Consider the following 27,025-nt stretch of genomic DNA (forward strand, 5'->3'; position numbering starts at 1 on the left):
ATGTTTCACGATGTGTTTGAAATGTTTCACGATGTTTCACAATGTGTTGAAAATGAAGCAGCTGAAATGTTGCATCTTGATGAATCTGTTGATGAATCTGTAAAATTAAACATTCAGATGAAATCTTTAGTTTGAGCTGAATGTTTGGGATTAATCTGATGCTCATGGATTCCCTTCTGGTCAGGTGATCACGATGATGCGTTTCTACAGGTGAGTCTACAGGTGAGTCTGCAGGTGAACTTCTGTCGGTCCACGGGTTCAGTATGACAGCTGTTGAATGAAAACATGACAGCTGTTTGATGAAAACATGATAGCTGTTGAATGAAAACATAACACAGCTGTTGAATGAAAACATGACACAGCTGTTTATTGAAAACAACTGTGTGATGAAAACATGACACAGCTGTTGGATGAAAACATGACAGCTGTTTAATAAAGATTACTCATTAAATCATTCACTTAAAACTTGTCATTTTTATTCAAGTTAAAAAAAGATGAAACATTTTAAAGTTTCTTAAAGGAGACAGAAAATATTTACAGTTATTGATCAGCTGACTGATAACAGGAAGTGTAGAGTTAAAAACAGAGATAGGAGTGTAGACGAAGTCCCACTCTGTAGTGTAAAACATGATCCTGAAACAGATAACAAAGTGAGACATTTAAATCCATTTATCAACCATCTGATCCTCAGAGATAGGAGTGTTAAGAAGATGTCCCACTCTAAGTTATAAAGATACTCAAACACACAAAACAAGGTAATGACATACATGGATATAACTGTAGTGAGGACATTTCACTCTGCACTAAATAATGTGATGTAGATAAAGAAATCAAACACATGATAGTTTTTCATAAAAATATGAAATTGTGCAACAAAACAGAGATAAGAGTGTAGTGAAGACACTTCACTCTGTGACATATTGAGATACACAAAGACTGATTATGTAGTAAGACAGCACAAAGATAGGCGTGTAAGGTAAGAGAGTCACTGGGTTCATTTCTTAAAGAACTTTTTGTTGAGGAGGAAGATGAGCAGGTTGACGTTGATCTTCGCCTTGTCGAACATCTTCATCACTGCCACACCCTCGTACTGCAGCTGCAGCAGGTCCTGTAACACACACATACATTTGTTGTTCAGAAGTTTATTTCTTTCTTTAAAATAGGGACAGTGCACATTAATGAACATAAAAATGTGAATATCCCAGATTATAGCCACAGGCTCATTTCCATCTGTAGTCCTGTGGCAGGTTGGTGGTAAACAGGAAAACTAAGTTACATAAAACCACGATGACAAGCAACAACAAAACAAAATATACTCTACATTAGTAGACAGAGACCCATAGAGCAGTTCAATTATATTTAGTGTTCAAACACAGATCATGTATCGCCCCATGTATGGAGGCTGTAGTCCTCCAAGCGGGCGGCCCAGGTTTGAATCCCAACCGTGGCTCCTTTCCCGCATGTCATTCTCCAGTCTCTCCCCCTGATTTCAGACTGTATCCACCTATCTCTACAACAAAGGCACGAAAAGCCCAAAAGTATTTGGCCTGGTTGGGCCCAGAATTTGGCCTGGTTTTTACCTGGTATTTGAGCAGGAACTCCTCCATCTCAACACCGAGGAATCGTGCTTTTACTTTGAAACTTCCTGTTTCTGGTCCAGGAGTGATGTCGAAGACGACGTTCTTAAACCTGGAACGGATCAGATCAGTTAGAACTTACTGTGTGTGTGTGTGTGTGTGTGTGTGTGTGTGTGTGTGTGTGTGTGTGTGTGTGTGTGTGTGTGTGTGTGTGTGTGTTCTTACTGTGTGTGTGGCAGGTCACTGATCTCCAGCAGCACTCCCTTCTCCTGCAGCCGGGCGGCGCTGTAGCTCAGAGCAGGAAGCTTCTTCTTCACTTTGCTCTCTGCTGCCTTCTTATTGGTCAGTTTACTGAAACACACAACCAATCAGAGGGTGTTTTATACTGCCACATGAGACTTACAATCAGCCAATGAGAGTTTAGGATGTCAGATGTGTGCGTGTGTGCGTGCGTGTGTGTGTCTGTGTACCTGCTGGTGGTTAGGTTGTCCAGACAGGAAGTGATGTAATGTCTGTAGTAGTCCACCTGTTCACTGTGGAAGCTGCTCTTCACCTGCAGACTGCTGAGAGTCTGATTCAGCTTCTGAAGCTCCGCCCCTCGTCGCTGACGGTGAAGACGTTGCTGACGGATGTCCTGAGGGGGTGGGGCAAATTGAAAACAGGAAGTGCTTTGTGATCTCAGGCCTTCAGAAGAAAAGCCAGCTGTGAAAAATGTTACCAAAAGAACTTTAAATAATGTCTGCTTCCTGCTGAGGCCGAGGTCTGATTGGTCGTTCTACTTAACCATCCTCAGTGATCACATGGTCAGTCATAGGTCAGGTGAGCTCACCTTAGCGATCATCTGCAGGATCTGGTTCTCGCTGTGGGGCGGAGTCAGGATGCCACGCCCCTCCAGGCAACGAAGACTCCTCGAGATCTTCCTCTTCTTCTCCTCTAAACTCAGGTTGCCGTTGGCGATTAGTGATTGGTTCCTTTTCATCTTGTCAGGCGTGCGAGCGTCCTGCTGAGCACGCCGCTGCACCAGCCAATCATGACAGACTCTCTGTGGAGGAGGAGATGTTTAACCTGAAGTTTACCTGCTGAGCTTTACCTATGTGTGTGTGTGCATACCTGGTCATGTGATGCAGACGCTCTCAGGATGTGACTCAGAGACTCACCTGGCTGAGTCCTGACCACATCAATGATCAGCTGCTTCGTGCTGAAAAACAACAATTGAGTGTAAGCTGATTGACTGAGCATGCTCAGCTGTACCTGAGCAGGTGAAGCTAACATGCTAACATGCTGATGTACCTGAGCAGCAGTGCTCTGGCGTCTTGTTGGTCGTCAGACTCGTTGAAGATGTCGAACTTGTTGGTGAGAGTCAGAGAAACGTCCGTCTTACTTTCTGGATCACCTGAAGACTCACCTGAGAGCACAAAGACAATCAGACATGTTGCCATGCCAACAGGTATCAATAACACCTGGCAAAACATTCTGAAACATGTATATAGTATTATTAGTAATAGTTGCAGTACCAATGAGCTCCTGCAGGGTGGGCACTGCTCCGAGGTCGTTCAGCAGCAGTCTGAGGGGGTCAGACGGGTCGGGACACAAAACATCCTGTTGCTCCAACAACAACTGACCAATCAGAGAGAGAGCAGACATTACAAACTAATCAGAGAGAGAGCAGACATTACAAACTAATCAGAGAGAGAGCAGACATTACAAACTAATCAGAGAGAGAGCAGACATTATAAACCATCTGACAGGTACGCTCATTTTTTCTCAGACTTCTGTGAAATCTGAGCACTCACACAGTTTGTGTCATAGACTGTGTGTGTGTGTGTGTGTGTGTGTGTGTGTGTGTGTGTGTGTGTGTGTGTGTGTGTGTGTGTGTGTGTGTGTGTGTGTGTGTGTTACCCTGTGTGTGTTGATCAGCTCGCTGACAGAGATGTAGACGACAGGTTTGTGGACAATAAGCATCTCTGAGTATTCATCCATATTGAATCTGTCCTCCGGCTCAGGGACGTCACACACAGACAGCAGGAACTTCCTGTTTACACAAGCAACACAGGGCTGTCAGGAAACTGGTTTGGTGTTGGCTGATCCAGTCTTGTTCAGTGTGATTCTTGATTGAAGGAGTGTGGAGAGTCTCTGTGGTTTAAACTGCTGACTCATTGTAACATGTGTTCATGCCGACTCATTGTAACGTGTGTTCATGCCGACTCATTGTAATGTGTTCATGCCGACTCATTGTAACATGTGTTCATGCCGACTCATTGTAACATGTGTTCATGCCGACTCATTGTAACATGTGTTCATGCCGACTCATTGTAACATGTGTTCATGCCGACTCATTGTAACATGTGTTCATGCCGACTCATTGTAACGTGTTGATGCCGACTCATTGTAACGTGTTCATGCTGACTCATTGTAACGTGTGTTAATGCCGACTCATTGTAACGTGTTGATGCCGACTCATTGTAACGTGTGTTGATGCTGACTCATTGTAACGTGTGTTCATGCCGACTCATTGTAACGTGTTGATGCCGACTCATTGTAACGTGTGTTGATGCTGACTCATTGTAACGTGTTCATGCCGACTCATTGTAACGTGTGTTCATGCTGACTCATTGTAACGTGTGTTCATGCCGACTCATTGTAACGTGTGTTCATGCCGACTCATTGTAACGTGTGTTCATGCCGACTCATTGTAACGTGTGTTGATGCCGACTCATTGTAACGTGTGTTCATGCCGACTCATTGTAACGTGTGTTCATGCCGACTCATTGTAACGTGTGTTGATGCTGACTCATTGTAACGTGTGTTCATGCCGACTCATTGTAACGTGTTGATGCCGACTCATTGTAACGTGTGTTCATGCCGACTCATTGTAACGTGTGTTCATGCTGACTCATTGTAACGTGTGTTCATGCCGACTCATTGTAACGTGTTGATGCTGACTCATCGTCCATAGACCTTTACTGAGAGCACAGATCTCCATTAGGAGTGGTTGAAGCCATTTTTTGTTTATTTGTTGAAGCTACAGGACTGAGAGGAGGTTTCATGACTTAAATGTGTTTAAATCTTTAACTGTTGAAAATTAAAACATTAGTTAGCCTTTGTAGGCGTTGGTATCTGACCTGAACCTGTGGTGGGTTTGGGTTATATACTGGTTCAGGACTCGGACATGGTATCCCTCTCCATGGAAGTGTTTCTTGGCTGCGGCATGCTGTAGCATGCGGGCAATGGAGCCCAGGATGTGACGCTGCTCTGGCTGCAGGGTGGAGCCTGCACACCGGTCCACCACGTCAAAACCATCTGGAGCCACAATAGCCGGGTTCATGAAGCGATAGTAGACCAGGTTACCTACAATCTGGGGGGGGGGGGGGCAGCAGCAACAATTCTATCAAACACTGTTCTCTGTAATGATCACAAACAAACATGTCACTCTGCAGTTCCTGCAGCTGAGCGGTTCTGTCTCATTCCTGGGGCTCACCTTGTACAGGTCATCCTCACTGGCATCTGGAAACTTTGTCCTCAGAGCGTCTCGGAGAACCTTTGCTGTGTAACGCAGACCATACCTGAAACAAACACAAATACACACAATCAAATACACACAGCAGGTAGTTTGTTAATAATAATAATACATTTTATTTATAAGCGCCTTTCAAGACACACAAGGACACTCTACAACAATCAACATTTTAAAAACAGCGATGGATAAAAAACAGCAAACAATAAAGAAATGAAATGTCGGACAGTGTAATTGCAGTTAAAATGTTAGAGTGAGTAGGCGATCTTGAACAGATGGGTTTGGAGTCTGGATTTGAAGATGGGGAGAGAGTCAATGTTGCGAATGTCAGGTGGCAGAGAGTTCCAGAGCTGGGGACCAGAGCAGCTGAAAGCTCTGCCCCCCCATGGTGCTGAGGCAGGCAAAGGGCACGGTGAGGTGGATGGAGGAGGAGGAGGAGGAGGAGGAGGAGGAGGAGGATCTGAGGGAGCGGGCTGAAGTGGTGACGTGAAGGAGGTCAGACAGATATGGAGGGGCGAGGTTGTGGATGGCCTTGAAGGTTTACAGGAGGAGTTTGAAGATGATTCTTTGCTTCACCGGGAGCCAGTGGAGGCCATCACGGGGTGATGTGATGGTATGAGGGGGTTTTGGTGACAATACGGGCAGCAGAGTTCTGAACCGGTTGGAGCTTATGGAGGGACTTAAAGAGGTCATATTCTGCCCTTTTTGGGGTTGGTATATTTAATCTATGTTCCTACTTTTGTACGTTCACAATAGATAAAGTCTGAAAAAAGTGTCTGTTTTCATGAACTGCTCCTCCTTGCTCCCTCTTCGCTCTGAGTCCGTCAGCTACACTCTGTTGAGCCCACACTGTTAGACCCCACGTGGGCCAAGTCTGCTCTGATTGGTCTGCCGATCCGCTCTGTCATTATTGGTCAGTCGCTCAGCACGGTTCTCGGAAATGTCCCGCCTCTTTTACCATATTTGGAATGCAGCCACTGGCTCCGTCCGAAGGGAGCAAAAACATTAGCACCTTAGCACTACTGTGCTACCGCAGGCTACGGCATATTGTAGGCGTGCTACAGAAGTTAACGGGCGTGCAACATGAGCTGCTGGGCCACAACGAGCCAATGGGCTTAGATCAGTGATCTCACACTGACAATGACGTCGGACTGACAATTTTTTTTCGAGGGGGGCTAGAACCAAGCGTTACATGCGGCTAATGCTGCAGCTAACAGGAGGACGTAGGAGAAGCCGTGTTTCCGCGGACTTTGAATTTTTGCACATAGATGTTCCTAAACATGCACAGGACACTTGGAAAACACACTATGAGCATATGAAAGCAGAATATGGGACCTTTAAGAGGGAGGCCGAAGAGGAGAGAATTACAATAATCAATATGGGAGGTGACGAAGCTGTGGACAAGGATGGAGGCAGTATGGGGGGTGAGGGAGGGGCGGAGACGGTTGATGTTTCGTAAGTGGACGTATGCAGACCCGGTTATTGATATGGGATTTGAATGATAGTGTGCTGTCGAGGATGACACCCAGACTCTTAACCTGAGGGGAAGGAGAAACTGAGGAGCTGTCAATAGTGAGGGAGAAACTGCCAACTTTGGATAATATGGATTTAGTGCCGATGAGAAGGATCTCGGTTTTATCACTGTTGAATTTGTTGAGGTGAAGGGCTGGAAATGTATGGTAGTTAGTGGAGGTGAATGGGGAGACTTATGGTAGTTAGTGGAGGTGAATGGGGAGACTTATGGTAGTTAGTGGAGGTGAATGGGGAGACGTACGGTAGTTAGTGGAGGTGAATGGGGAGACTTAAGGTAGTTAGTGGAGGTGAATGGGGGAGACGTATGGTAGTTAGTGGAGGTGAATGGGGGAGACGTACGGTAGTTAGTGGAGGTGAATGGGGGAGACTTAAGGTAGTTAGTGGAGGTGAATGGGGGAGACGTATGGTAGTTAGTGGAGGTGAATGGGGGAGACGTATGGTAGTTAGTGGAGGTGAATGGGGAGACTTATGGTAGTTAGTGGAGGTGAATGGGGGAGACGTACGGTAGTTTGTGGAGGTGAATGGGGAGACGTACGGTAGTTAGTGGAGGTGAATGGGGGAGACGTACGGTAGTTTGTGGAGGTGAATGGGGGAGACGTACGGTAGTTTGTGGAGGTGAATGGGGGAGACGTACGGTAGTTAGTGGAGGTGAATGGGGGAGACGTACGGTAGTTAGTGGAGGTGAATGGGGGAGACGTACGGTAGTTTGTGGAGGTTGGATGTGATGGCTTTTAGCACTCTGTCCGTCAGGTTCTTCAGGTTGATGATGGCGATGTCAATGCGTCTCTGGACTTCAGGGTGACTCAGAGCGTCCTCAGGTGAGATGTCGTATGGGAGAGAGCTGCAGGGACAAACAGGTGAGTCAGGTATGGTAAGCAGAAAGGGTCAAATTGAGCTGCTGATCTGTTAATAAGGAGTTTGAAATACTTCAAACTGATATATTGGATGTTCAGCAGCACCTGGGGCCTCTTTGGTGACTATCATAATGTCTACACGTTCTATGTCCCTCCAGGTAAACCAACATGTGTTTCTACCTCTTGGTTCCGGTCTGGGTCTCGGTCTGGTTGATCCAGGTCTTGTAGACGTCCACGGGGTCGGTCCGGATGCTGACACTACGGTCGGTCAGTACGTCCTGCAGAGCTGGACCGAGCACGTCCCGCAAATTGTTCTGACCACGAGCGTGGCGGTAAAAGTTCACCAGCATCTTGATGACGGTGGGGTTACCAGTGACCACGTCTTGAGGCTGCTCCACCTTCAACCTGAAATCATCAAACAGAGACAGGTGTTACTCATGACATCATAGCCACAAATGTCCCTGGTTTTTGTGTGTGTGCCTTACCTGATCTCGTAGCGTAAAGCCTCTGTGAACAGGTGTAAGAGCAGGTAGGCCTCCCTGCGGTCAGAGCCGTAGTTAAAAAGACTGAACACCAACATTTCCATGAAGGAGGTGGACCGACTCTGAGGCATCAGGAAGATCAGCTGAGCCAGGTACAGAGGCTGCGTCTACACACGCACACACACACACACACACACACACACACACAATCCAAGAACAAAGAGAGACCAGCAGGTAGATCAAGACTGTGTGTGTGTTAGTCTCACCTGCCGCAGGTAGATCATGACTGTGTGTGAGTCTCACCTGCAGCAGGTAAAACAGGTGTTGGTAGGCCTCCAGCCTGTCTCTCCTCTCTCGGCTCAGAGCCTTCAGTCCTTTACTTCTCCCCACGTCCATCATGTCCGACAGCTGCTCCTTGTTCTTCTTCGTTAGTTTCTTACAGTGCGACACCACTTCCTGTTTAGACAGAGGCTTATTAAAGCTAACGAGACAAGCCTACAATTACCATAAAAAAGTCAGTTTGGTGTGTTACCTGTGGTGTGTTACCTGTGGTGTGTTTACCTGTGGTGTGTTTACCTGTGGTGTGTGTTTACCTGTAGTGAGTGTTTACCTGTGGTGTGTGTTTACCTGTAGTGCGTGTTTACCTGTGGTGTGTGTTTACCTGTGGTGAGTGTTTACCTGTGGTTTGTGTTTACCTGTGGTGTGTGTTTACCTGTGGTGTGTGTTTACCTGTGGTTTGTGTTTACCTGTGGTGTGTTTACCTGTGGTGTGTTTACCTGTGGTGTGTTACCTGTGGTGTGTTACCTGTGGTGTGTTACCTGTGGTGTGTTTACCTGTGGTGTGTGTTTACCTGTGGTGTGTTACCTGTGGTGTGTTTACCTGTGGTGTGTGTTTACCTGTGGTGTGTTACCTGTAGTGTGTTATCTGTGGTGTGTTTACCTGTGGTGTGTGTTTACCTGTGGTGTGTGTTTACCTGTGGTGTGTTACCTGTGGTGTGTGTTTACCTGTAGTGTGTTTTTACCTGTGGTGTGTTTACCTGTGGTGTGTTACCTGTGGTGTGTTACCTGTGGTGTGTTTACCTGTGGTATGTTACCTGTGGTGTGTTACCTGTGGTGTGTGTTTACCTGTGGTGTGTTTACCTGTGGTGTGTTACCTGTGGTGTGTTACCTGTGGTGTGTTTACCTGTGGTATGTTACCTGTGGTGTGTTACCTGTGGTGTGTGTTTACCTGTGGTGTGTTACCTGTGGTGTGTTTACCTGTAGTGTGTGTTTACCTGTGGTGTGTGTTTACCTGTGGTGGGTTTACCTGTGGTGTTTTACCTGTGGTGTGTGTTTACCTGTGGTGTGTTACCTGTGGTGTGTGTTTACCTGTGGTGTGTGTTTACCTGTGGTGTGTGTTTACCTGTTGTGTGTGTTTACCTGTGATGTGTTATCTGTAGCATGTTACCTGTAGCGTGGCACGGTTGCGAACCAGCAGGCCGATCTTCAGGTCCATCAGGTTCAGGTCCGCCTCCAGCTGGCGGTTAAAGCGGATGCTTCTCACCACCTCCTCTCTCAGACGCAGCAGCTCCGCCTCCTCTCTGATGTCACTGTCGCCCAGGTCAAGCAGGTGAACAAACTTCCTGACCACAGACAGAGGGGGTGTGTCCGAGTGCACTAAGAAAAAGCAGGGGGAGGAGCTTTATAATGAGTCATGTGATGATGTCAGCTAGTGTGGGTCTATTAGACCAATCAGACGCAGCGTCTCATTAACGTTCCCTCATCAGTGAACTCACCCAGCATCCTGTACTGGTCTCGGGCTCGGTTAGCCCTGAAGAAGGCCTGGATCTTTATGATAGCACCCACCTGTGGACACATGGAGTAACTTCACCCTGAGTCAAGCACACTGAGGATGCTGGTCTCTGATTGGCTGGCAGCCGGCTTTTAGAATCAAACTGTACTTGAACATTTAGAAAAACTTACTGTCTTTATCTCAGTGTCTGATGTTCACAATGATAAAGATATCTGTTGGTAAAAACTATGTGAGGTAGCGTAGATGCTACGACTGTGAGCATCGCGGCGCACGCTGAGACATTGTGGCTTTTTTGAGTCATGTTAGTCAGATGCAGACATGAAACTCTGGATTTCTTCATAATGAAGGATGTCAGCGTTGTGTACCCGCGTGCCTCGTGCATCAACTGTACTGTTCCGAACGCACTTCTCTGAAGCGTGCCAGCTGGATCACTCTGGTCAAACAAACTGGACTTTAGAGGTGAAGCGTGGTTATAGACACGGTACGGATTGGGCCTATTGCATTGACCTCTGCTGCTGGTATGCTGCGTGCACTCCTCCACATTGCACTTATCAAAGTTTTATCAGGCCTCTTCAAAATAAAATAAAGTTGTATGTCTTCATGCCTCTTCAAAATAAAATAAAGTTTTATGTCCTCATGCCTCTTCAAAATAAAATAAAGTTGTATGTCTTCATGCCTCTTCAAAATAAAATAAAGTTTTATGTCTTCATGCCTCTTCAAAATAAAATAAAGTTTTATGTCCTCATGCCCTTCAAAATAAAATAAGCGAAATGAGGATTACATTAATAAATTACCTGAAATGTTTTAATGTTCTGTTCAAAGAAACAAATTGTCTTCAGCTTGCAGGACGACTCACGTGACGCCTGAAGAAGTTCAGCCGAGCTCGATATTTCCTCCTGGCCGACCACATCCTCACACACGCCTGAATCTGTTCAAACACACGGAGTATGAAATGTGCTGGATAAATAAACTTTGTATTCAGAGAGTTTAGAGGAGACCACATGACGACATGTTTACGTTCATCAGGAGACTGAAAGGACCGTTACCTTGACAACAGCTCTCCAGTTCATGTAGAGAAACTGCAGACGCCGTCTGTACACCCGCTGCTGGACAACCCTCCTCCAGTGAGACTGAACACAGAGACACACAGGTGAGTATAGTATGAACACACCTTTCACTGTTACACAGGTGAGGGACACAGGAGAGGGACACAGGAGAGGGACACATGTGAGGGACACATGTGAGGGACACATGTGAGGGACACAGGAGAGGGACACAGGTGAGGGACACAGGTGAGGGACACAGGTGAGGGACACATGAGAGGGACACAGGTGAGGGACACATGAGAGGGACACATGAGAGGGACACATGTGAGGGACACAGGTGAGGGACACAGGTGAGGGACACAGGTGAGGGACACAGGTGAGGGACACATGAGAGGGACACATGAGAGGGACACATGAGAGGGACACAGGTGAGGGACACATGTGAGGGACACAGGTGAGGGACACAGGTGAGGGACACAGATGAGGGACACATGAGAGGGACACAAGAGAGGGACACAAGAGGGACACAGGTGAGGGACACAGGTGAGGGACACAAAAATAACACACGCTTTACCTTTAGTCTTTCATTCAATCTCAGTTTTTTACTTATCAAGGTAAAAACAAATTCTTGTAGTGATTTCACCAATCGGTCATGTTTTCACCTGGATGGTGATGACAGCAGGTGTCTGACTGATCAGGTAACGCCGTCGAGCCTCCAGCTTCTTTCTGACCACGAAACCCCGACTGACTGCCTGCAGGCGAATGATGAGGGCTTCACTGCTCCGCCAGAGCGCGCTGCGACTGTACGTGCCCGAAACACTGCTCACCACTTCCTGTAGGAAGACATGTCATCACACATGACCTCAGACATGACATCACACATGATAACCTCAGGTGAGTCTGACCTGTATGTGGTCCTGGTCCAGGAACACATTGTTGTGGATGAAGCCGGGGGGTCTGTCCCAGGTGCCCTTCAGGTGAGTCAGGTGGAAGTAATAGAAGGACCCATCCTCCAGCCGGAATCGAACCCATGGGCTTCTGTTGTCTCCTTAAAAGACACAAGTGGTTACTTCCTGTCTCACCTGCAGGGGGACTGTAACTCAGAGGAGGGGAATACCTAACAGGTGACCCCCTACCATTGTTTAACAAAATATTTAAACATCTGATGATGGTGATGATGTCACAAAGTCTGTATTCAAGTGTTTATCAGGTAGACAGAGTGATCCGACACTGTGTCCACACACAGGGAAACCCAAACAGTAACTTTCAGGGTCAACACTGAAGTACCACAATCTCCAACTTTACAGCTGCAGTTCCTCCAGTGTCCACTAGAGTCTGTCTCCTGCAGTGAGTCAGTCCCCATAGAGCCCCATGTTAAAATGTCTAACTTTACAGCTGCAGTTCCTCCAGTGTCCACTAGAGTCTGTCTCCTGCAGTGAGTCAGTCCTCATAGAGCCCCATGTTAAAATGTCTAACTCTACAGCTGCAGTCTCGCCTGTGTGTTATCCAGGTGTTTATTGAGCCTGTGAGCAGCTGTGTGTGACGGTGTAACCTGTGTGTTACCTGTGTGTGACGGTGTTACCTGTGTGTAACCTGTGTGTGACGGTGTAACCTGTGTGTGACGGTGTTACCTGTGTGTAACCTGTGTGTGACGGTGTTACCTGTGTGTAACCTGTGTGTGACGGTGTTACCTGTGTGTAACCTGTGTGTGACGGTGTTACCTGTGTGTAACCTGTGTGTGATCACACTGAGCAGCTCTCTCTGATACTCTGCAGCACAGCTGTGAATGACTCCCTGCAGGTTGACTTCAGGTAAACTGAGGACACGAAGAGTCTGCTTCACTCTGTTCTCCTTCACCGCCTGATTCACTGCAGCTACAGACAGACACACTGGACGGACACACACACACACACACACACACACACACACACAAGGTAATATAAGGCTTAGGGTCAGAGGTCACAGCAGATGATCAGGTGTGCACTGATTAAAATGATGACTGGAAAGCTCTGATAACTGAGGGAGTAGAGGGGACAGAGGAGGGAGGACAGAGGAGAGAGAAGGGAGGACAGAAGAGGGAGGACAGAGGAGAGAGAAGGGAGGACAGAGGAGGGAGGAGAGAGAAGGGAGGACAGAGGAGGGAGGAGAGAGAAGGGAGGACAGAGGAGGGGGGAGAGAGAAGGAAGGACAGAGGAGGGGGGAGAGAGGACAGAGGAGGGAGGAGAAAAGATAGAGGAGGGAGGAGGGAGGAGAGAGGACGGAGGAGGGAGGAGAGAGGACAGAGGAGGGAGGAGAGAGGACAGAGGAGGGAGCAGAGAGCAGAGAGGACAGAGGACAGAGGATCGAGGATACACCAGAGCTGACTTTACTGACAGACACGCCCCCTTATCAAATATCACTCATTGATTGGACACTGCAGCGGATCAGACTTCAGTGAAACTTATCAACATGAGCAGAGTTTAATAACGGAGAAAAGTCGGACATTCAGAAAGACGGTAAACATCTTTCAGTTTGTAAAAAGTCTGTGATGAGCTGGAAAAAGTGTCTGACATGAAGAGTGACAACGAAATATGAAGCAGAAGTTCTATAAAATCAATTAGTTTCCTCTTTTCCTCTCTCCTCTGCTTTGTTTCCTTAGATCTCTGGTGGGAGGGACGAAGACGCAAGTGGAGGACACTTGGATGCAATTAAGGGAACTGAGACGTACCCCAGGGGTGTGTGTGTGTGTGTGTGTGTGTGTGTGTATGTGTGTGTGTCACACTCACACTTCAGAGCTTTCTGGCTCTGCTGATTGGCTCTCGTCACAGCCTCCTGGATATCAGCCAACCACAGCTCAGCCTCTGGGTCTCTGCTGTCCTGATTGGACAGAAGGAGGACACCTGACATGACATTCTTTTATCTAATGACAAAGATGGAAGGTTCCGTCTCTGATCTAACAGCTGATCCACCCTGAGGCCTGAACAGGAAGTGAGGTCAACACACTCATGTGACCTTTAGTTACCTGTCCTCACTGACCCTGACATGGAACCCTCATTAGTCCGGCACAGAGTGGAAACTTTAAGATGTACGTTCCCTTATTCATTCAACAGTTACAGGTGTAAGAGATTTCAGGTTGCTATGGGGATAATCAAAGTTAATATGATGATCTCACAGAACCTTCAGGCTCTGACGAAGCACAAAGAACACCTTTAATTTAACAGATCTGATTGGTCAGTGGGCGGAGTTTCATACAGGTAGATCGCTATCTCTTCAGTTACCTGTGCTCTGTTTACCTGTGTGCTCTGAGTTGACCTGTGTGCTCTGAGTTGACCTGTGTTTACCTGTGTGCTGTGTTTACCTGTGTGCTGAGTTGACCTGTGTGCTCTGTGTTTACCTGTGTGCTCTGTGTTTACCTGTGTGCTCCAAGTTGACCTGTGTGCTCTGAGTTGACCTGTGTGCTCTGTGTTTACCTGTGTGCTCTGTGTTTACCTGTGTGCTCTGTGTTTACCTGTGCTCTGTGTTTACCTGTGCTCTGTGTTTCTGGGCTGTGGTCAGCAGGGTCAGGTATCTGCAGGTGTTTCCAGGTAGTACTTCCTCCAGTCCAGCAGAGGGCAGCATAAGAGCGGAGATCAGCCGCTCAGCATCTCCTCTCAGCACGGCCTCATTTACCTGAGACACCACCTGCAGCTCTGAAGTCAGAGGTCACACAGAGAGGTCAGAGGTCACACAGAGAGGTCAGAGGTCACACGTCACACAGAGAGGTCAGAGTGTGTGTGTGTGTGTGTGTGTGTGTGTTCGTACGAAGGTAGTCGTCCTGAACTGAGATGTTGACTCGGTTGATTTCTTCCTGCAGCTGGTTCCACGTGAGCAGTTGTTTTCCGGTCTGCTGCTTCACAAAGAGCAGAGCATCCAAGTACCTGAGAGGTAGACCCACAGGTACAACATCAGGTACAAGCACAGGTACACGGACAGGTAGACACACAGGTACACTGACAGGTACACAGACAGGTAGACACACAGGTACACTGACAGGTACACAGACAGGTAGACACACAGGTACACTGACAGGTAGACACACAGGTACACTGACAGGTAGACACACAGGTACACTGACAGGTAGACACACAGGTACACTGACAGGTAGACAGAGGTACACGGACAGGTAGACACACAGGTACACTGACAGGTAGACACACAGGTAGACACACAGATACACGGACAGGTAGACCCACAGGTAGACACACAGATACACGGACAGGTAGACACACAGGTAGACACACAGATACACGGACAGGTAGACCCACAGGTACACTGACAGGTAGACACACAGGTACACTGACAGGTAGACACACAGGTACACTGACAGGTAGACACAGGTACACTGACAGGTAGACACACAGGTACACTGACAGGTACACACACATGTACACTGACAGGAAGACACAGATACAAGGACAGCTACCTATCCAGCAGGGTGTGGTCGATATCAGACAGTCCTGCAGAAGGACTGACCAATGAGGAGCTGAACTGCTGCATATGTCCCGCCTCTACGGCCTGATTGATGAGAGCGACAGCTGACAGCATCTCCACGGCAACAAACAACTCCTCCTGCAGCAGCTCCCCCTGGTGGAGACAGTAATACATCGACAAGATTACAAACGACTTCACTGAGGACACGCCTTCATGTGTTTAACCACCAGGTGACATTAAAGAGACTCCGAGCAGAGCTGACACTGATCTTTTTCCTGAGTTCTGTCTGTCAGGTAATCAGCAGGTGCACTTGTATACACTAAAACTCTGTAAACCCTGAGTTCTGTCTGTCAGGTAAGTGTGCAGGTGTACCTGTATACACTGGCCGTATCCGAATTGCCAAGTACATACTGAATCTTTCAGTATGCAGTAGGCAATATGCAGTACGTACTATCCGTGCTGCATACTGTTAGTACCTACTATTCAGTATGCACACACAGTAGGCAGATATTTGTTCCTACTTCTTCTGATTCATTCAGTAAGGAAGTGACGTCATTTACGTTTCCTGAACCGGCCGCATCCACCCGTTTTTTTTTGTTTATTTTTATTCAAGAAGAGTAATGCTCATATACAGTCAGGTAAACAAACAACAATATCACAATGTAAATCAAGTAAAAGGCAGATTGAATAACTAAATAACATACAGTACATAAAGAACAAATGAAAGACAGTAATATACAGAATATAAAATAAACCAATAAAGACACATTTAAATAGTGAAATCATTATTTAAATAGTGAACTCATTATTTAATAGAGGGAGAAAGGTTTTATAATAATGCAGACTTTTGTTTTTTTTTCTGTTGTTAATTTAAAGTAGTGCTTTCAGTCGAGACTTTAACTGTAGATTAAAAATTGATTAAATTAATCCACGCTCGTTTGTTTTGATTTGGAGGCGGATGTGACGTGCCGATTTACGTTTAATTTCGCACAGCATTGTGGGTAAAACACAATTCATTTCCTGAAAGCACGCATCCGATCCATACTGCATGAAACCAGGAAGTTAGTATCCATACTGAAATGTTCAGTATACTGAGGTGGACCCAATAAATGCATAATGAATGACCACGAGGGTTCAGTCTACTGAAACTCCTACTGAAAAGTACTGACTACTGAACTGTGACTATTCGGAAAGGGCCATTAAAACTCTGTAAACCCTGGGGTCTGTCTGTCAGGTGAGTGTGCAGGTGTACCTGTGGGCTGCGTCTCTGCAGCAGCTGCAGCTCTCGGTGATAAAGAGTTGCAGCAAACGGAAACACGTCAGGTAGCTGAAGGTCAGAGGTCATCAGACAGCTTACTGTGTGTCGGGGGTCATTGCCACGTAGAGATGTATTCACACACTGCTCCGCTGCATGCACTGAAACACACACACATTGTGAATGTGAATTAAACTTGTACTCTCTCTTACGCTCTGCAGGGGGAGACGGTTGTTTGTAACACAAACTACAAACTGGGACAGGAAAGAAACGTACTGTTTCTGGCTCTCGTGGCGTCCTGGTTGGCGATGGTCACTCCTTCCTGCAGCTCGTCAGGCTCCAGAGGATCCACAGAGCCCTGATCCTACAAACACCACACAAAGTACTAATAACTCTACTAACAACAACAATGCAGCCTCATTTCCACTTATGTTACTGTGGATCTGTTTATACGGATGATGCCTCCTAGTGTCCAACACATGGAAGTGCATGTCTTTACAGACGATAGAAAGCTGAAGCTGTTGGGGAGGGGCTAAATCTGTCTGAATTAACAAACTGATAAAGAGAATGACTGTGTTTTATATCAAACTGATAAAGAATGTTAATTGAGTATAACCATATTTTATCAGATTACTCAGATTTGCAAAGAGTTAAAACCGGATGAACAAGTTATTTATAATCACAAACAACATCAGCGTCTGAATCAAAGGAGATAGCCTTTTAGCTCGTTAGCTGCCTGTTAGCTGAGCTAGCATACAGGCAAAAGTTTAATTTCACTCGAGGTATTCAGGACTGAAATATAACAGGGGGGAGGAGCTTCACAGATTATCACAAAGATTAACATGAACCTGTTTCATACACATTCATGAGCGGAAACAAGGCGTGATAAATTGTGTGTACCCGAGCCTTCTGCTGGCGGTCTGCAAACAGCTGATCCAGGTACCAGGGCCCGTTGTCAGTACGGAGGCCCCTGAGGAACAAACATGGCAGCTGCAGAGCGGCGAGCAGAGCGAGTTCATCCGAAGAATCCAAAGCTTCATCCACGTGCTCCACTGCTGAGCGAACTAAAAATATAAATTATAATAATCTGAATTATCTGACTGAAAGTAAAGTTCAGATTTTAGAGCTTTATGATAACTCACTGTTCACTATGTCGATATTCTTCTGGATCTCCTTCTGAGTCAGAAACTCCTCGTAGATATCCTTCTCCTCTGAACCTCCGCCCTGTCACACACACACACACACACACACACACACTGTGAGCTGTACTATAGTGACTCTGCCTTCTGATTGGTCCATCATTCGTGTGTCTCTCACCCTGCGGGCTGCCTGCTCCTCTTTTCTTCTTCTGGCCTGATGCAGCATCTCCTGGTAGACGCTCATCAGCGCCTCCTGCAGGTCAGTAAGGAGTGCGTTAGGGTTCTTCAGAGCCTCTACCGTCACCTCCACACGCCCACTGTCCACCGCCTCGTTAATGGCTATCACCGCCGCATGGACTGATGGGGAAAAACAGACCAGGTCACTGACTTGTCCAGTTTGCTCCTCTCTCTCTCTCTCTCTCTTTCTGCTTGTATCAGCTGTTGTGTCTGTACCTGCAGCCTCGTCCACTGACAGCTCATTGGCCAGAATTCCTCCAATCTTGTTGAACGCCGGCATCTGGATCCCGTATTTATCCAACTCCATCTTCATGTTGTTGATCTCCTCCTCTGAACATCAAACACACACAAGTCTATATGTTGTTATCATGGAAACATGTTGTCATGGAAACATGTTGTTTCAGGTATTCATCAGCACATTCTTTATATTCACCTGTGAATTTGACTTTTCCAAACAAGTCCTGAATCTGTGGAGCCAAACCCCGTCTGTACAGAAACAGACTGCAGAGAGACAGACAGGTTACTGACAGACAGGTTACAGACACAGAGAGACAGATTGCAGACAGACAGGTTACAGACAGACAGGTTACAGACACAGAGAGACAGATTGCAGACAGACAGGTTACAGACAGACAGGTTACTGACAGACAGGTTACTGACAGACAGGTTACAGACAGACAGGTTACAGACAGACAAAGAGACAGGTTACAGACAGACAGACAGACAGGTTACAGACAGACAGATTGCAGACAGACAGGTTACAGACAGACAGAGAGACAGGTTACAGACAGACAGATTGCAGACAGACAGACAGGTTACAGACAGATTGCAAACAGACAGGTTACAGACAGACAGAGAGACAGGTTGCAGACAGACAGGTTACAGACAGACAGAGAGACAGACACACAGGTTACAGACAGACAGGTTGGAGACAGACAGACAGACAGACACACAGGTTACAGACAGACAGGTTACAGACAGACAGAGATACAGGTTACAGACAGACAGGTTACAGACAGACAGAGATACAGGTTACAGACAGACAGACAGGTTGCAGACAGACAGGATGCAGACAGACAGGTTACAGACAGACAGGTTACAGACAGACAGAGAGACAGGTTGCAGACAGACAGGTTGCAGACAGACAGGTTACAGACCTGAGAGCGTGGATGCAGTAAACAGCTCGTGGCATGTTCTTCTTGTCGTAAACGTCTGTAGTTTCAGGATGGAAGATCTGAGGAGACCAATACAATCATGAAGACCAATCAGCTTACAGATACATCCACCAGCCGACCAATCAGCTTACAGATACATCCACCAGCTGACCAATCAATCAGCTTACAGATACATCCACCAGCCGACCAATCAGCTTACAGATACATCCACCAGCCGACCAATCAGCTTACAGATACATCCACCAGCTGACCAATCAGCTTACAGATACATCCACCAGCTGACCAATCAATCAGCTTACAGATACATCCACCAGCTGACCAATCAGCTTACAGATACATCCACCAGCTGACCAATCAGCTTACAGATACATCCACCAGCTGACCAATCAGCTTACAGATACATCCACCAGCTGACCAATCAGCTTACAGATACATCCACCAGCCAATCACTGACCGTTGGCAGTCCGAGAGATGTCAAAGCGTTCCTCCAGTGGTTGATGTTGTCAGTATGGCGAAACTGAAGCCCCACGGCCTGTGACACACACACACACACACACACACACACACACACACACACACACACACACACACACACACACACACACACACACACACACACACACACACACACACACACACACACACACACACACACACACACACACACACACACACACACACACACACACACACACACACACACACAAATGGTCATATAAACTGCTACACTCTGACTAACTGCACAGTTGGGCTTCTCAAGCTTTTGTGTGGATTTACAGGTGTGTGTGTCATTGTGTAAATAGTGTTTGTGTTACGTTGTAGCGCAGCTGCTCGGGGTCATAGATCTTCTTCACACTGACGGCGTTCGGTGCGAATCGATGACCCAGTTTGGCGAGGATAACTCCATTCCTCAGCGCCTCCTCCATCTCAGTGGGAGCAGGTAGCTCCTCCCCCAGACACGCCTCCATCCACCTGAGGAGGAGAGACAAACAGTGATGTCACCAAGCTGTTTGAGGAAACAGGAAGTGATGAAAAATGTGATGATGTCTGATACTACCACTCAGTCATTTCCAGGTGAGTACATTACATATGACGTCATATCCAGGTGAGTACATTATATATGATGTTATATCCAGGTGAGGACATTACATATCATGTCATATCCAGGTGAGTACATTACATATGACGTCATATCCAGGTGAGTACATTATATATGATGTTATATCCAGGTGAGGACATTACATATCATGTCATATCCAGGTGAGTACATTACATATGATGTCATATCCAGGTGAGTACATTACTCATGACGTCATATCCAGGTGAGTACATTACTCATGACGTCATATCCAGGTGAGTACATTATATATGATGTCATATCCAGGTGAGTACATTACTCATGACGTCATATCCAGGTGAGTACATTACTCATGACGTCATATCCAGGTGAGTACATTACATATGACGTCATACCCAGGTGAGTACATTATATATGATGTTATATCCAGGTGAGTACATTACATATGACATCATACCCAGGTGAGTACATTATATATGATGTTATATCCAGGTGAGGACATTACATATCATGTCATATCCAGGTGAGTACATTACTCATGATGTCATATCCAGGTGAGTACATTACTCATGACGTCATATCCAGGTGAGTACATTACTCATGACGTCATATCCAGGTGAGTACATTACTCATGACGTCATATCCAGGTGAGTACATTACTCATGATGTCATTTCCAGGTGAGTACATTATATATGATGTCATATCCAGGTGAGTACATTATATATGATGTCATATCCAGGTGAGTACATTATATATGATGTTATATCCAGGTGAGTACATTACTCATGATGTCATATCCAGGTGAGTACATTACTCATGACGTCATATCCAGGTGAGTACATTACTCATGACGTCATATCCAGGTGAGTACATTACATATGATGTCATACCCAGGTGAGTACATTACATATGACGTCATATCCAGGTGAGTACATTACTCATGATGTCATATCCAGGTGAGTACATTAGATATGATGTCATATCCAGGTGAGTACATTATATATGATGTTATATCCAGGTGAGTACATTACTCATGATGTCATTTCCAGGTGAGTACATTATATATGATGTCATATCCAGGTGAGTACATTATATATGATGTCATATCCAGGTGAGTACATTACATATGATGTCATATCCAGGTGAGTACATTACTCATGACGTCATATCCAGGTGAGTACATTACTCATGATGTCATATCCAGGTGAGTACATTACATATGACCAGGTGAGTACATTACATATGATGTCATATCCAGGTGAGTACATTACATATGACCAGGTGAGTACATTACATATGATGTCATTTCCAGGTGAGTACATTACATATGATGTCATATCCAGGTGAGTACATTACATATGATGTCATTTCCAGGTGAGTACATTACATATGACCAGGTGAGTACATTACATATGACCAGGTGAGTACATTACATATGATGTCATATCCAGGTGAGTACATTACATATGATGTCATATCCAGGTGAGTACATTACATATGATGTCATATCCAGGTGAGTACATTACATATGACCAGGTGAGTGCATTACATATGACCAGGTGAGTAGCTCTATCCAGGTTAAATGATATCTTGATCTCTCTTTATGCTACAGTCTGAGAATGACGTCACTCACCTCTTAGCCTCCTCCAACCTGCACAGGTACTGATACGCCTCGCTCTGAATCCTCTGCTCGTCCATCTGCTCTGCGGTCAGACGCTCATCTGACACACACACACACACACACACACACACACACACACACACACACACACACACACACACACACACACACACACACACACACACACACACACACACACACACACACACACACACACACACACACACACACACACACACACACACACACACACACACACACACACACACACACACACACACACACACACACATTAACAAAGCTTTGCTGAAGCTTTGAGACACTTCACCTGTTCCATGAGGTGTGTGTGAGACGTCATAGTCTGCTGATTATATTAACAAAGCTTGGTGCACAGACTCTGTCATTATTGGGAGACACTGCTCAGCTAACATAGAGTTTCTCATGGTTAAATGTAGACCTTTCTATCAGCCAAGGGAGCTCAGCTCCACTATTGTAACTGCAGCCTACATCCCCCTGATGCCGATGCAAAAGCTGCCATGAAGGAACTTTACACCGCTATCAGTAAACAACAGACTGCTCACCCGGAGGCTGCATTTATAGTTGCAGGTGATTTTAATCACTCAAACTTAAAGACAGTGCTCCCTAAATTTCACCAGCATGTTTCCTGCAATACAAGAGGAAACAAAACTCTGGACCATGTTTACACAAACATCGCAGGAGCCTACACCACGACCCCCCTCCCCCACCTGGGACAGTCAGACCACCTTTCTTTGTTCCTCATCCCCAAGTACTCCCCACTCATCCAACGTGTGAAGCCATCAGTGACAACGATTAAAGTGTGGCCAGCGGGGACAGACTCTGTACTTCAGGACAAGTTCCATCACACAGACTGGAGTATGTTTGCTTCTCAGGCTACCTTGGGCTCTCACACAGACATTGACACCTACACTTCTTCTGTGCTGGATTATATCAATACCACCATCGACAGTGTTACAACATGGAAGCAGATCACCACGTACCCAAATCAGAAGCCATGGATGAACAAGGAGGTGCGTCTCCTGCTGAAGGCCGCAACACCGCCTTCAGATCAGATGATGCAATGGCCTACAGCGTATCCAGGGCAAACCTGAGGAGGGGCATCATCAAGGCCAAGCACTGCTACAAGCTGAAGGTTGAGGAACACTTCTCCAACTCCGACCCCAGACGCATGTGGCAGGGCATCCAGGCCATCAGTGACTATAAACCCAGAAACTCCACCCCGATAACCACAGATGTCTCCTTCCTGAACGAGCTAAATCACTTTTATGCTCGTTTCGATAGAGACAACAGAGAGACACAGACCACGACCAGACCCCCTGCAGACAACCAGCCCCTCTCACTCACCTCCACAGACGTCCACGCTGCACTGAGCCGGATCAACGCTCGAAAGGCTGCTGGTCCAGACGGCACCCCCGGGCGCGTGCTTAGGGCATGTGCGGAGCAGCTCACTGGGGTTTTTACGGACATCTTCAACCTGTCCCTCGCCCAAGCAGCTGTGCCAGCATGCTTCAAAGCCACCTCCATTGTCCCAGTGCCGAAACACTCCAGCCCGACAGGCCTGAACGACTACCGCCTTGTGGCACTCACACCCATCATAATGAAGTGCTTTGAGCGACTGGTCCTAGCACACCTGAAAAACTGCCTCCCACCCACACTGGACCCATTCCAGTTTGCCTACCGCAGCAACAGGAGTACAGAGGATGCAGTTTCCACTGCGCTGCACTCTGTGCTCACTCATCTGGACAATAACAACACATACGCACGAATGCTGTTTGTTGATTTTAGCTCAGCATTCAACTCTGTCATCCCCTCCAAGTTAAACACTAAACTCGGAGACTTGGGCTTCAACACCTCCCTCCGTCACTGGATAATGGACTTTCTGACCAACAGACCCCAGTATGTTAGGTCAGGACACACCTGCTCCACCACCATCACACTCAACACAGGCGTACCACAGGGCTGTGTGCTGAGCCCATTCCTCTACTCCCTCTTCACCCACGACTGCAGACCTGTACATGGATCCAACACCATCATCAAGTTTGCGGACGATACAGCGGTGATTGGCCTCATCAGCAACAACGATGACACGGCCTACAGGGAGGAGGTACAGCATCTGGCCGCCTGGTGTGCTGACAACAACCTGCTCCTCAACACCAGCAAGACGAAGGAGCTCATCGTGGACTTCAGGAGAGAAAGAGAAAGCACGCACAACCCCATTCACATCAACGGGATGGCTGTTGAACGTGTCTCCAGCTTCAAGTTCCTGGGGACCCACATCACAGAGGACCTCTCCTGGTCCACTAACACCTCCAGTCTGGTTAAGAAGGCTCATCAACGCCTCTTTTTCCTGAGGACACTGAAGAGACACCACCTGTCTTCAGCTGTACTGATGAACTTCTACCGCTGTGTGATCGAGAGCATCCTGACCAGCAGTGTCTCAGTCTGGTACGGAAACTGCTCTGTCGCAGACCGTAAGGCGCTACAGCGGGTGGTAAAAACCGCCCAGCGCATCACAAGGTGTCCACTTCCTGCCATTGAGGATGTCCAAAGAACACGCTGTCTGCGGCGAGCTCATGGCATCCTTAAAGACTCCTCCCACCCTGCCCACAGACTGTTTACCCTCCTGCCCTCCGGCAGGCGCTTCAGAAGCCTCCGGACCAGAACCAGCAGACTGAGGAACAGCTTTTTCCCCAGAGCTGTTTCTCTACTGAACTCTACCCCCCAAACTCTGAACTCTGTCTCTCTCTCTCTCTCTCTCTCTCTCTCCGCCCCCTGCTGACCCCCCTTCCCCTGCATATCACCTCACACCCATCATCCCCCCACCACTCCTCCTGGTCACACACACACATCTCTCATCCATCTGTATTATTGTATTATAGTATGTTCATATTATGTCCATATTCTTTATATTATCTGTAAACTAGTATAGCATGCTCACTGCACCTTAATCTGTATATTATTAGTATAGCATGCTCACTGCATCTTAATCTGTATATTATTAGTATAACATGCTCACTGCATCTTAATCTGTATATTATTAGTATAACATGCTCACTGCATCTTAATCTGTATATTATTAGTATAACATGCTCACTGCATCTTAATCTGTATATTATTAGTATAGCATGCTCACTGCATCTTAATCTGTATATTATTAGTATAACATGCTCACTGCACCTTAATCTGTATATTATTAGTATAGCATGCTCACTGCATCTTAATCTGTATATTATTAGTATAGCATGCTCACTGCATCTTAATCTGTATATTATTAGTATAACATGCTCACTGCACCTTAATCTGTATATTATTAGTATAGCATGCTCACTGCATCTTAATCTGTATATTATTAGTATAACATGCTCACTGCATCTTAATCTGTATATTATTAGTATAGCATGCTCACTGCATCTTAATCTGTATATTATTAGTATAGCATGCTCACTGCATCTTAATCTGTATATTATTAGTATAGCATGCTCACTGCATCTTAATCTGTATATTATTAGTATAGCATGCTCACTGCATCTTAATCTGTATATTATTAGTATAGCATGCTCACTGCACCTTAATCTGTATATTATTAGTATAGCATGCTCACTGCATCTTAATCTGTATATTATTAGTATAACATGCTCACTGCACCTTAATCTGTATATTATTAGTATAGCATGCTCACTGCATCTTAATCTGTATATTATTAGTATAACATGCTCACTGCACCTTAATCTGTATATTATTAGTATAGCATGCTCACTGCATCTTAATCTGTATATTATTAGTATAACATGCTCACTGCACCTTAATCTGTATATTATTAGTATAACATGCTCACTGCATCTTAATCTGTATATTATTAGTATAACATGCTCACTGCACCTTAATCTGTATATTATTAGTATAGCATGCTCACTGCATCTTAATCTGTATATTATTAGTATAGCATGCTCACTGCACCTTAATCTGTATATTATTAGTATAGCATGCTCACTGCATCTTAATCTGTATATTATTAGTATAGCATGCTCACTGCATCTTAATCTGTATATTATTAGTATAGCATGCTCACTGCATCTTAATCTGTATATTATTAGTATAGCATGCTCACTGCACCTTAATCTGTATATTATTAGTATAGCATGCTCACTGCATCTTAATCTGTATATTATTAGTATAACATGCTCACTGCATCTTAATCTGTATATTATTAGTATAGCATGCTCACTGCATCTTAATCTGTATATTATTAGTATAGCATGCTCACTGCACCTTAATCTGTATATTATTAGTATAGCATGCTCACTGCATCTTAATCTGTATATTATTAGTATAGCATGCTCACTGCATCTTAATCTGTATATTATTAGTATAACATGCTCACTGCATCTTAATCTGTATATTATTAGTATAACATGCTCACTGCACCTTAATCTGTATATTATTAGTATAGCATGCTCACTGCATCTTAATCTGTATATTATTAGTATAGCATGCTCACTGCATCTTAATCTGTATATTATAATCCTAAGAACACACTTATTTTGTAGCATTACTTATTTATAGTATTTATTTATATTTATTGCATCCCATTAATCCAGCCATCCAGATTTACCTAATAATTCACTTTTTCTGTCTACATCTGTAAATTTTGTAATTACTCTACATAGCACAGACTCTTGCACTTTCTGCTTATTTGCACTTCTGGTGAGATGCCAAACCTCATTTCGTTACTCTATACTTGTATATGTGTAATGACAATAAAGTTGAATCTCATCTCATCTCATAAACAACAATAAATCAGTCATCATCAAACAGCTGATCTAAAGTCACTAACATCTTGAATAGTTTGTGACAGACAGTCCGCAGGTGAGCCCGGCAGGTAACAAACAAACACTCACCTGTAATTCTTCATCAAATGAAATACAAACAACACGAAGACAAAGTTAGTTTGACTCACAGCGACTCTGTCCTCCTGACTCCGCCATGTTGGCTCTTCCTCTTCTTCCCGCCACTGAATAAAAGTCGTTTAAATCCTCTCTGTCGGTGAAGATAAAAGCTTTTATAAAAGTGTTTAATGTCTAAAGTTTATATTCTCAGGATGAAAAACGTCTCAAACTTTTCCCGGCTTCAGGTTGAATCCTCCGCCGCTCCCTCGGATCTGTTTCCGGTCTGAAGTTTGAAAGCTCCCGCCGCTCTCTGATTGGCTCAACTAACAGCTAATTCTCCCATTGGCT

At 45.7% G+C, this 27,025-nt stretch overlaps 1 protein-coding gene across 1 annotated transcript; it reads right to left on the bottom strand.

Moving 5' to 3' along the window:
• Positions 1–454: 454 nt before the first annotated feature.
• iqgap3 (IQ motif containing GTPase activating protein 3) lies at positions 455–26,952 on the bottom strand. The gene is made up of 38 exons (XM_065957580.1): positions 26,749–26,952; positions 21,765–21,852; positions 19,868–20,024; positions 19,507–19,584; positions 19,035–19,111; positions 18,311–18,378; positions 18,094–18,207; positions 17,819–17,997; positions 17,644–17,725; positions 17,402–17,565; positions 16,778–16,865; positions 16,499–16,662; positions 15,239–15,399; positions 14,578–14,693; positions 14,302–14,465; positions 13,563–13,653; positions 12,519–12,686; positions 11,703–11,845; positions 11,460–11,630; positions 10,798–10,881; positions 10,608–10,679; positions 9,735–9,804; positions 9,407–9,615; positions 8,264–8,416; positions 7,964–8,127; positions 7,659–7,883; positions 7,325–7,465; positions 5,056–5,140; positions 4,700–4,932; positions 3,477–3,609; positions 3,092–3,194; positions 2,868–2,982; positions 2,688–2,775; positions 2,407–2,619; positions 2,048–2,211; positions 1,803–1,928; positions 1,581–1,689; positions 455–1,108 (listed from the first exon to the last, which is right to left on the bottom strand). The coding sequence occupies exons 1-38, from the start codon at positions 26,774–26,776 to the stop codon at positions 995–997; spliced, it is 4,902 nt and encodes a 1,633-aa protein (XP_065813652.1). The 5' UTR covers positions 26,777–26,952; the 3' UTR covers positions 455–994.
• Positions 26,953–27,025: the final 73 nt, after the last annotated feature.

Source organism: Labrus bergylta, chromosome 8 (assembly GCF_963930695.1).
Source record: "Labrus bergylta chromosome 8, fLabBer1.1, whole genome shotgun sequence".
Lineage (NCBI taxonomy): Eukaryota > Metazoa > Chordata > Actinopteri > Labriformes > Labridae > Labrus > Labrus bergylta.